At 45.4% G+C, this 12,316-nt stretch overlaps 1 protein-coding gene across 2 annotated transcripts in view; it reads left to right on the forward strand.

Moving 5' to 3' along the window:
- Nucleotides 1-9,842, forward strand: part of kcna1b (potassium voltage-gated channel, shaker-related subfamily, member 1b) — a 10,962-nt gene extending 1,120 nt beyond the window's left edge. For both annotated transcript variants that reach the window (XM_070991581.1, XM_070991582.1), the window contains exon 2: nucleotides 1-9,842. This exon is cut by the window's left edge. In XM_070991581.1, coding sequence (XP_070847682.1) covers nucleotides 1-1,440 — 1,440 coding nt within the window. In that variant the 3' untranslated portion in view covers nucleotides 1,441-9,842.
- The last annotated feature ends 2,474 nt before the right edge of the window (nucleotides 9,843-12,316 follow it).

Here is a 12,316-nt window from a genome sequence, read left to right on the forward strand (position 1 = left end):
CACCCACAGGACCCCTACCCGCCCGACGATGACCACGACGACCATGACTGCTGCGAGCGGGTGGTCATCAACATCTCAGGGCTCCGCTTTGAGACCCAGCTGAAGACTCTCGCTCAGTTCCCAGAAACTCTCCTTGGGAACCCCAAGAAGAGGATGCGCTACTTCGACCCCTTACGAAACGAGTACTTCTTTGACCGGAATCGCCCGAGTTTTGATGCCATCTTGTATTATTACCAGTCCGGGGGAAGACTAAGAAGACCGGTCAACGTGCCCCTGGATATGTTCTCAGAGGAGATAAAATTTTATGAACTCGGCATGGAGGCCATGGAGAAGTTTCGAGAGGACGAAGGATTTATCCGGGAGGAGGAGCGGCCCCTGCCGGAGAAGGAGTTCCAGCGGCAGATCTGGCTCCTCTTTGAGCATCCGGAGAGCTCGGGGCCCGCCCGGGGGATCGCCATCGTTTCAGTGATGGTCATTCTTATTTCAATAGTTATATTTTGCTTGGAGACGTTACCGGAACTGAAGGAGGATCCCAATGAGCGGCATCAGATGGTGGGGAACATCACCGTGTATTACAAACCAAATGTCCTCACAGACCCTTTCTTTGTGGTGGAGACCCTCTGCATCATCTGGTTTTCCTTTGAGTTAATAGTTCGGTTTTTCGCTTGTCCCAGCAAGGCGGCGTTCTTTAAAAACATGATGAACTCTATTGATATTGTGGCTATAATCCCGTACTTCATCACACTTGGAACAGAGCTGGCTGACGACCAAGACAACAAAGAGGGGAAGGGAGGGGGGGAACAGGCCACGTCTCTGGCTATTCTCAGGGTAATCCGCCTGGTGAGGGTGTTCAGGATCTTTAAACTGTCCCGACATTCAAAGGGGCTCCAGATTCTGGGGCAAACTCTAAAGGCGAGCATGCGGGAGCTGGGCTTGCTCATTTTCTTCCTCTTCATTGGTGTGATTTTGTTCTCCAGCGCTGTCTACTTCGCCGAGGCCGAGGAGAAGGAGTCGTTCTTCACCAGCATCCCGGATGCTTTCTGGTGGGCCGTGGTGTCCATGACGACCGTCGGTTATGGGGACATGTACCCTGTGACCATCGGAGGGAAGATTGTGGGCTCGCTGTGCGCCATTGCTGGAGTATTAACCATCGCACTCCCGGTTCCCGTCATCGTGTCCAATTTCAACTACTTCTACCACCGGGAGACGGAGGGCGAGGAGCAGGCCCAGCTGCTCAATGTCAGCAACCAGAACTTGGCGTCGGACACCAACTCGAGCCGCCGCAGCTCCTCGGTGGTCAGCAAGTCGGAGTACATGGAGATAGACGAGGACATGAACAACAGCATTGATAACTTTAGGGAAGCGAACCTTAGGACTGCTAACTGCACGGCGCCCAGCCAGAACTGTGTGAACAAGGGGAAGCTGCTCACCGACGTGTGAGGCGGCGTCCGACGCACCGGTGTACATATTGTAGAAATATCTGGATGCTTTATCTCCATTGGTGCATTTTATTCTTCTTCTGCATTGATTCGTTCAAACGTGTGAATACTGAAGGAGTTTGAGGCACCACATGATCAATATCTAAAGGCAGAGGCTCAGTTTTTCATGGAAAGACGATGACAGAGTTGTTTGGCAATAGTTCAAATATCAGCAGGTGTCGGGGAACATTTTTGATAAATAAGTCACTAATTTTAGAAATCTGTACCTTTGAAGTACTTTATTTCCTCAAACTGGAGAAGAACTTCAGACATGATGATCAGTTTGCTGATGGATAAAATCCTCTAAAGAAAATAACCCGAGTGATGTCATAGTGATGTCATTAAGGGTATCCTGGTTGTGGCACAGAGACCACATTTCTTTTGCTGTTCTTTTACAGAAAAGCCTGTTAGAAGCTGGAGGTGTGGAGATTGAAAGATGTGGCTGTTTGCAAGGCGAGTCCAATGAAAGATTGAGTTGCATCATGAGAAGTTTAAGGTTTCGGTGCTTACCCCCAAATGAGGGACCAACAGTCAGGATAGCTCAACCTCTGCTGATTGATCTGGATCACTCCAAATGAACCAGCTTTTACCTGGTAGAACAACAGACTTCATGGTAGTTGTTGGCATGTTACATTATGGGATCTTGACACTTCATGATGGATTGCCTCTCTGATCTTGTCACCATCTTCACTTTGCCTGGATATTGTGGAACAAATAATAGAATTACAGTTTGTTTTGAATTGATTAGATCATCTTATTCATAGAGGAAATCTTGTTCTGGAGCTTTTCATGAATACAGATGGATCCACAAGAGAGAAGGAAGAGAGCAAAGAAAGTCATTTGAGGGAAAGAGATAGTAAACCTGAGGGAGAACCTTCCATCAAGAGTGTTGAACATGATGGGAAAAAAGCTTTAACACATAGAAAAACAGGAGAAATAAAGAATGAAATGAAACAGAAAATCAGCACAAGCTTAAACAAAGTAAAACAGACGAACGAGGGAGTAAAAGTACACTGCAGTGTCAGATATGAACATATTTAACAAAGGTTTGAGAGTATAGAAATTCAAAAGTGACTAAACAAACTTCAAATATTGAGAGCTCGAGGGAACAATCTGCAACTGACAGAAGAATTTATCAAAAACATCTCCCCGACACCGACCAGACTCTGTGCAATAGACTCAACGATCAGGACGCCACTGCCCAGCTGAGGTTTGAGGACGGCTCTCCGTGAACACACACGTTTGGATTACAGCTGAAGTTCAGGCGTGGTGTTCTGCAGCACATCCAGGGACATTTTGGAAAACTCAGCGGCAGATGTTTGATGTTTTTCAGGCACCTTATGAGAAACAAAGAGGAAGCGTGCCGAGCCTTGTGGAGGATTATCTGCACCGCTGCTGCTACAGGTCGGCCGGAGGTTCCCTGTATGATGCCATGCAACGCTCCTTTATATAAAAGCATGTGGAGACTCTCTTCTCTCTTATATTGGCATGCACAAGACGTTACCTCATTTTTATTTTTACATTTTTTCCTTCATCTTCTCCTGGAATCGCAATTTTTTCTCTCATTTGTTTTCACCAAAAGTGCACTGGCTATTTATTATCGTTTAAGTTCTTTTGAAGCATTAAGTGTTGAATGTTAAAGCATTAAGGGAACAGGAACACTTCTTTTACGAAGATCATGGCATGTCAAAATACTAAAGCATTATGGCCTAATTAGCTATGGTATAGCTATGTATACTTAATGCATGACTACAGTATTAAATTGCTTGCAGTTGTGGAGGGACCGCGGGAGCCGGGGGAGGATGAGGATGATGATGATTCTCCTCATTATTGTCAAGCTAACGACAGGAGACGGTGCATGACGGAGCTAAACTGCTGAAGAGGACAAATCTGCTGAAAAAAAAAACAAAAACAGGAAAAAACACTCAAAGACGTATCTGACGATCTGTTTAAAAAAAGACATTTCAGAAAATCCATCCTCCTCTTCATTTCTCTAAAGCTTTGATCTTGGAGTGCATGGGATCATTTTATGTGATTTGTGACCCCATTTTTTTTCCTTGCATTTGTCTTTTAGACAGTTTCAAGATGGAAAGCAGTAATATCTAACAAATTTCATAGATATATCTAAAATTAGTTTCTAGTGCCTTGAACCCCGTCTCATTATCGAATTGAGTAAAGTGCCTCCCGTTACAATAGACAGCACAGAGCTCACAGTGTGCAGCTTATCTTCTCCTGATGCACTACTGCCTGCACATCTGGAGAACAAAGACGCTTACAGATGATTACGTTTCGATAGACATATGAACATGTTCCTTATTGGGGGGCCAGATTTTGGGCCTGGTTGATGACACATGGCTGCAGTGCACAATTAGTGAGACCGATAAGATAACATGTGGATCATTTGCAGAGAAACTGAAGGGAAACTGGCCTTTTCTGTGAGCTGTAGGTGCTTCAGTTTGACATCCACAGAAAGACGTTCCTCAGGATTGTGGTTGTTCTGACTCTGAGTCTGCATAATACATGAGCACCTATTCACGGGGCAGTGGACAGCTAACCAGCTAGCTATTTGCTGGCTGGTTAGGGAAACACCAAACTACCATTTCAAATGTCTCCAAATCCAAACTAAACACGTGATTTAGCCCCTTGGCTTAGCTAACTATACGAGATCTGCAAAAAACTTGTGTCTATGAAACCAAATGAAAATAAACATGGAAATTAGCCTGTGGGCTTAACCATTGAAGCTAACTGTACAGGTCTATTCACAGGGCAACCAGGAGGCTAACCAAGCTAGCTGTAATGTTAGCCAACTGGCAACAACCCAATCATCTACGGTAATGAACATGTAGAACTTAGAACTTCATATATAGCACGATTCTACTTCAACATCTTCCTCCACCATTCTGATTTAGCACCTCGTCTGTGTAGCTTGATTCAGAAAAACATGGCTTTGATTGGATAGTTAGCAACAGTAGCTAATTCTGGGGGCTACCTCTGGTGTTTTTTTACTTGTCAGCCCTGTCTCCTAGCAATGATGTTTATATATGACTACAGCTACTATGTTTTGAGGGAAACGGCCAAATTCCATTTTCTATCAACATACTGAGGAAATGTTAGGAATTAACAAACCTGGCAAATTGCAAAAATGTTGATACTGATCATATTTTTACTGACAACATATCTCATTTGTCCCACTCATCGTGAAGGCAGCATTATTCAGCCTGCACTCGTTAATGTTCAGGAAGGATCAGGAAGGATCATGATGGAAAAGTCAGCAGTGATTTGAGACCTGAGGTTTTTTGTTCACATTGAATGAAATCACGATCTTGGCTTCACATCCAGGCCGCCTGGACTCTGGTTTCACAGTCCTAAATAAATGCTTAACGTGCCGTTTCATTCACTCAAACAAACGTTGGCTGGGAAAGTAATCCAGACCGTGATCATGTTGGTCAATATAAACATCATTTCCAGGAGGCAGGGTTGCACAGATGTGTTTTTGGTAGTAACGAGTGCAAAGTTTGCGTGACCAGTTCACCAGCTCCTTGTTTTCGATTTTCAACAAAAGCACAGATCAAAACGTGACCAAACATCTGCAGACAGAGCTGCAGTCAGGTTTAAATCCTCAGGTCAGAAGTCCTTCGTGTGTTTTCAGGAGGAGGAACATTTAGTTTTGGTTTGTGATTTGATGGAGTTGATGGAGTAATAGAGAAAACGTGTACGTCCAAACACCGACGCCTGACCTCTGGATTTAAAGCTACGGCTCCGACTGCAGCAGTCAACATTTCAAAGGACTCCTGCAGATCTGCAGCATGAAAATCAGCTCTGGTGCTTTTTCTCTGAACTGCCACTGTTGGAGGAGCTGAACAGCGTCCTCTGGCTGCACAAAACACTGCCTTTCTCTGATTCTGGGACCAAAACACAGTGCTGAAAAACTAGATCTGCTCCTTTCCAAAGAAATCTGGGTGCAATCTGGCTTTTGAAAATCAGGAAAAACTGAAAACAATGAGCTGCTCTGCTCGAGCCGTTCCCTCGGTGTCTACCTGTCCAACCTGCTCCATTAAGGCTGACATTGTCCAACATGTCCTCAGTGTTTGGACAGTTTTTTGAGGCTAAAGACATGAAGGAGAAATCAGGAGGAAACAAATGTTTGCTGTGCCTGGATGCTCAGCTGAGGATGCTGCTGCAGAGATAATGATGAACCTGAGCACCGTGGCAGCAGTCAGCGGCCACGTTCACGTTCACAGAGACAATATTTCTATTCCATTAGTGTTCCTCTTTACATGCAGCCGTGCAGCCTCCGATTAACGTGATAATAACATTAACGTAATGACATCAGTAGTGACGACGCCGCCTTCTTGAAACGGTCGGCGTTGTGATGTTTGCACACATTCAAAAACCTGTTGATCTCTAAGTCTTTGGCAGTGTTTAGAAGCAGCCGTGTTTCTCCCTCTGGGCAGAAATCTGGGCTTTCCTTTTGAGCATGAGTCTCTCCTGCAGCCTTACAAACTGTTCAGCACAGAGCTGAGTGTAAAAACTGGCTGAATGTGTCGTCTGCATGTCCAGAGCATGCTCCTGAAAGCTGAATAACATCAGCACGTCCCGCATCTGAATCACAAAAGGCTGCAATTCAGGATATTGTCATACTCAGAATAATAGTGGAAAATTGTTGTGCGCGTAAACGTCGTCGTGTTTCCTCTGCAGAGCAGCAGCGACTCAGCGTTCATGTGAACATTACCACAGGCATTAGTCACTCTGCACGCCAGCAAAATGGCGCTGCTGCTGCCGCTGTGTTGGTGTGGGGGAGCACATGTCCGTGTGAGGAGGACGACGGCAACACGAGGACTGACTCATCAATCTGGATGATGTTAGAAAAAGGAAAAAGGTGTATTGGCCAAAAAAAATCTGGATGAAATATGCAGCAAGCAAGACTTATTGGCTTCAATCTCACACTACAGTGAGTACTCAAAAATGACAATGACAGCTGCAAGCGATGAGTCGTCACTGAAAGCCTTCATCCTCAGCAGCACCCACACATCCAGCTTCCCTCCTCGCTCAGTGTTGACACTTTAAAACTCAGCTGTGAGGACACACTGGGACTAAATATCCACTTTAAATAGTGAGGGATCTGTGGAGTGTTAATCCCACAGGAGAAATTCACCTGGCCACTTGATAATTCCAGACTTTATGAGATGAGGAAGGTCAGTGAATGCATCATGGACACCCAGGCAGAAGACTGATTTCTGGTTTTTCTGCTGAAATGGAAACATATTTCTTTTGGAATCAGATTCTTGGATTAACGCAGGTGACTGACAGGTGAATCTGCCAAAACACGAATAATGAAGAAGTTCAGGCTCGTAATCGTGTTTGCTGAAGCTCTGACACTCACAGAGTTCCCTCCCAGCCTGTTACTGAGCGCTTCATACTGCAGAATGCTTTGAACGTGTGAACATGAGCTTCATCTGAACGTGCAGAGTCCTGCTGAACACGTCTGACGTTTTACATGAAGCCGCACTGAGGGCGTGCTCTGGCTCTCGGGTCAGTTTGCAGCAACAAAGTGAAAACCAGAAGCAGCCTGAGAGCAGACGGCAGATCGGAGCTGAAGGAAAGACTTCCAAAAAAGCTTTAGTTAGCACTAAACCGCAGAGTCTCCTCTGAGTCAGAGGGCTTGCTTACATAAGAGTCTGCAGCTCTTCTGTTCCAACCAAACACGCCGACAACTGCGCAGTGACAGCAGCTGCAGGAGGATTTGGACCTGGATCCAACGTCTGCGTCCTCAGAGCTGGACGCAGTGTCTCCACCTGAGCTGACCGCAGTGTCTCCACCTGAGCTGACCACAGTGTCTCCACCTGAGCTGACCTGTGAGCCTCCACCCACACAGGTGTGTTCACTTCAGGCCTCTCAGGTCTGTGGGCGTCTGCTCAGTGAGGTCACTCCACTGCAGCTCTGCACTGAGGTCCAATCAGTCGTCAGGATGAGTGAAAACACCTGTTCAGGTGGGCAGGGCCTCTTAAAGCTGCTCTCCTCCGTTCAGCTGCAGACCAACAGCAGCGCCTCTAAACAAGCCACAGAGACAATGATTGATCCAGTTAGTTTGATAAATACTGAGACATTTTCTCTATATTCTGCATCACCTGTAGTCTGGAATTCTTTGTCATTTGAATGAGGAAAACTGTTCATGTCTTTGTCTTTGGTCTGATCACACGGTGCTGCTGTTTGAAGCTGGACTGCATGAGGTCCTGAAGGATTGTGGACTTCTTCATCTCGTGGAGCTCAGATGTGTCGCTTCACGTCTCGTGTGCCTCAGCTGTGTGTCATCAGCAGGTTCATAAACTGCTGTTTAACCACGAAGGAAAAAATCCCTTTAATTCACGTCTCAGTGTCAGATGGAGAATGAAATAAAAGCTACGAAGGTGCTACATGTTGAACATGCAGTCGGTCTGAGGGAGCAAAATTAAGAACTTTCACAAAAATCGCAACTTTTTTTAAGGATGAAATCACATAAAAAAGAAGTTCTGTGTTTCAACAGCTGTTTGAAATTAGTGATTCAAAGCAGCTTCAGGGTCGTCGCTAGTCTTGTGGTTTAAATCCCGTTTGTCCAAACGTGTCGTGTTTTAGGCCAAAGTTTTTCGACATATCTGCACCGGACGCCACCGAAGGGACCAAATGCAGTTTTCTAGTATTTTCGTGTCGTCAGCAGCTCACAGCGGTTTTAAAGAACTGTGTTATTTTCATTCTTTGGACGTTTGGTTTGGTGTTCAGTGACGAGGGACAGACAAACTTTTCCTCCCAAATTCAAGTCCAGTTTCATGACGACAGTTAATATGATTTCGTTTACAAGCTTCCAACTGCCAAGAAATGATCAAAAGGTTCATCTGCAGACGATCACCTGATCGACCTGAGCTGCATATCAATGATCTCCGTTAAATCTTCTGACTGCTGACGTCATCCACACAGAGTTTCTCAACCTTGAAGAGACAAATATCTTCCTTCGGTTTGATGTATTTATAGACTGCATTAATTGAGGAGCTGCAGAGCAATGACGACACCTTTTTTCTGTCCACCTGGACCAGCTTCTGTAAAAAACCAATCTGTCAACGAGTGTTATTAATGAAGTATTTGGTTTAGCTCACGAGTTGCTAAGATTCCTTCAGTTGAGTTCCTCTGGGTTTTTTCTGTAGCTCAGATAAATGAGCTAGTATTGTCATTATTTTCATTTATCAAAAGGCTGAGTGATCAGTTTTCTAATCAAAAGTATTTCAGCCGGGCCAGTGTGTTTCTGTTGGACTCTTCATGCAGGTGCACTTTCACAGCGCTTCACATGCAGTTCAACTTTAACAGGAAATAAAAAATAAGCTTTAAAAGAGTGAAAAAATATTTTGGGGCCAAAAAATTCTTGAATTGAAAAGAAACCACTGAATTCACTCATGAACTCACTGTGAGTCCGAAAACAGAGTTCAGAGACATTTAGACGCTTAAACATCTGGAAGAACATCAGAACTTCTGTGTTCAGGTCAGCTGCAGCTTCCAGGACCACGGACGAGCTCTCAGCCTGAGTTTTAACGTTAATGGCCCAAAATGATCTGAAATGAAGAGTGAGGCGCGTCATCACTTCCCAAAGTCTGATGTCTTGAAACTATTTGTACTGTTCAAAGATCACAAAGGAGTTCAGTTCAGAGAGACGAAGGCCAGCTGAGAGGAAACAGGTTGAGAAGCTCTGCATCAGTTACAGCGTTCAGAGGAATGTCTGACTTACAAAGCCTGACACGAGCAATGATGAAGATGATGATGATGGTGACGAAGCACTGAGGGTTTGAAGTATGAAGATACTTTCGAAGTACAAAGAGGACGCGTTGTCATGTGGCCATGGTAACCTCTGTGATTGGAGACTGAGGCTCATGATCTTATCGTTCAGATAAACTGATGCTGATCATAAATTCCTGCTCACACAGACATGATTGATATTGCGACATTGTTTCTCTCGCCACAAAACCATTTTAAAATGGTGCATTTTCACCTGGAGGATCGGCGGCTGTGGGAGCGATGAGGCCGGGCTGTCGTTTAGTTCGTGTGTTCCCTCTCGTCCTACATACAGTCATAAGCCAAAGTCTCATCCCGACCATGAAGACAGTCCCGGCAGAGACATCGTCGGAAGATAAAATGATAACTGTACCGTTCAGTCTCCGCTGGGCCGCTGAGATCTGCACCGCCACTTCTTTTGAATCTCTTTCATTTGGGTTCTTGCTGCAGTATGCAATGTTTGTCATTTGTTGGTGAGGCATAGTCTGTAACCTATGCAAGGTTCGTCTACCATTTATGTCCACTCTGATTTCATCATATTACAACAGTTTCAATAAATTTTGAAAGATACGATTGTGCTGTTTGCTCTTTATTAACAGCTGATCAATGGAACCAGTGCGCCGTGGTGAGGATCAATACGTGGCTAAAGGTGAGATTAGCTAACTGTGCTCTTTAGTGGCAGCCATGACACATCGGCAAAGTCACGTGACGTCACAACAGACAGTAACAGGAAGAGAAAAAGGGCTGCAAAAGTCAACAATCAGGAATATTAACAGAAAGTTTACAGGTAAAATAGTTTTTTTTTGAGTTTCCTGTTTTCTCTGCTCCAAATGATAAAAAGTTAAGATTAACTTAAACATTAGCAGTTTTCTACGTCCTGCTGTAGTTGTTCACACAAGATCAAAGGGAGCAAAGTCAAAGTCCAGGAACAGCAGCGGCCGATGAGATGTGACCTCTCTAAAATAGTCCGGCATGTGAAGCAGCTGCAGCGCGAAGACCTGCTGAGCAGCATGAACGTTAGCATCCGTCCGAAACCAGCGCAGACTCAGCGCAGGCCGGCCCGACAGCAGGACTTCAGCTCAGCACGGCGTTTGCTCGATGTCTGCCGATGCATTTCATACGTCTCCCATCATACTTTGACTCTTTACAGTTCAACTCACCAAAGAGCTTTAATGAATCAATACAGAGCTCCTTGTTGTGAAGGAAGGGAAGGAGAGGAAAAGAAAGAGGAAGAAGGACAGACTGAAGAGAAAAATGGAAATAAAACCAAGAGAAAAGGAAAAGCAAAAGAGAAGGAAAAGGAAAGATAGCAAAGGAAGGACAAAAGGAGAGAAAAGGGGGAATTTAGACAAGTTCATGACAGGAAGTGAAAGGAAAAGAACTGAAAGGAAGGTAAGGAAAGGAATGGAGAAGGGAAGGGAACAGGGACCATGAGGAAGAAAGAGAATCATAAGCAGAGAGGAAGTGAGAGGGAAAACAAACAGGAAGTGAAGGAACAAAGTAAAAGCACAGATGTTTGGGCTCGAGGACATGCGGTGAGTTGCGCTGCGGCGGCGGTGACCTCAAAGCCGAAGTCCTCAAATGTCTTGGTGTGCGTTTGATTCGCGGCTCGTTCTGTGCTGCAGTGCAGGCCGAGCGGAGCTGCTCCGTGGGCTGCAGCGAACGTCTGAGTCAGAGAGGAGCTATTCTTACCCAGCTAAGAATACGACTCCCAGCAGCATCTGTACCAGCTCCAACAGCTCCACAACAACACCACCCTGACAGCCCTCACGCTGCATCACAGGCAGCTGCAGCATAACCTCAGAGGTGGCATCCAAAACATCTCCATGTAAACGAACGTGCACTCAGCCCATCTCTGTGCCGGCTCATGTAACGCTGTGACTGATGGAGCGAGCCTATTGGCAGCTCACGGTCAGTACGGCCCGCCCTCGCCAGAAAGATTATTAAGTGGTTATGGTGGGAGCAAAGGACGAAGTCAGGTGATGTAGTCCCTCACCACTCCAGTAAGATTAGCCTAAAACACCTGTCCGAGGTGCATCGCTGTGAGTGCTGCTGGCGTTGAGTGACAGACGTTTGAACTAGTGCTGTCAGGCAATTAAAAAAATTAATCTAATTAATTACAGGATTTGTAATTCGACCTGCAATCAGCAGCAACACTTTGCGATTGAGTTTGTCAGTTTTTCCGTCGTGGCTCTGCTCATTCGTTTTGTGGGTTGGCACAGTGAGCTCACGGTCGCACTAGCGGCACTAGCAGCAACTACATGTTTAGCGTGTAAATGATAATTCAGGCTGGAGCTGCTACGGTGAGAGGAAAAGTCTTTTTTACACAAGGTGCAAATCACTGCGTCCTTGTTAATAGTCCCGTCTTTGTTCTTTTTATAAATTAACTTGCCGTTCAAAGGTCCAAGTAGGCTCGCTTCGCTCTCTGGTGTCGCATCCACGTCTGTTGTCACCCTGCTTTTGACTAGTGGCGCAGGTAGGATGCAGCCTACGGGTCACTCAAAGGGCCAAATTTAAATGCTTGCGCGTTGACTTGCCACTCATGATTAATTGCGTTAATTTTTATAGCGTGTTAATTTGCACCGTAATTAATTAATCTAATTAAGGCGTTAATCTGATCCACGTCAATTAAAAACTGATGAAAATACATCAGGAAGTGAATGTTTTCATGCTTTCTCTGATGGTGTTTCTGGGCGTGGCTTATGAGCGTTTTCATTGGCTGTTTGAAGCATCAGTCATCTGCAGATGGTGATTGGTCACGTGAGTCAGCTGACAGACTACGCCTTCCTCTCCAACCTTTTTATCAGCTTTCATGACCTGTGTGATGTCATCAAGGAAGAAGAATGTAAACAAACATGGCGTCTGTAGCAGCGTGTACGATGCTGTGGTAAGGCGTCCAGATGAGGTGTCTTTGTGCTAAGCTACGCTAACACACTGCGAGGCGGTCTCTGTGCTGGACACACAGCGATGAAGGTGACGTCCGTCTCGTCTCGTGCAGACGTTGGACTGCTCCTTTAACACACTGTGGCACATTTTGTCTCCGC

The sequence above is a fragment of the Chaetodon trifascialis genome, chromosome 22 (assembly GCF_039877785.1).
Source record: "Chaetodon trifascialis isolate fChaTrf1 chromosome 22, fChaTrf1.hap1, whole genome shotgun sequence".
NCBI classification, from domain to species: Eukaryota; Metazoa; Chordata; class Actinopteri; order Chaetodontiformes; family Chaetodontidae; genus Chaetodon; species Chaetodon trifascialis.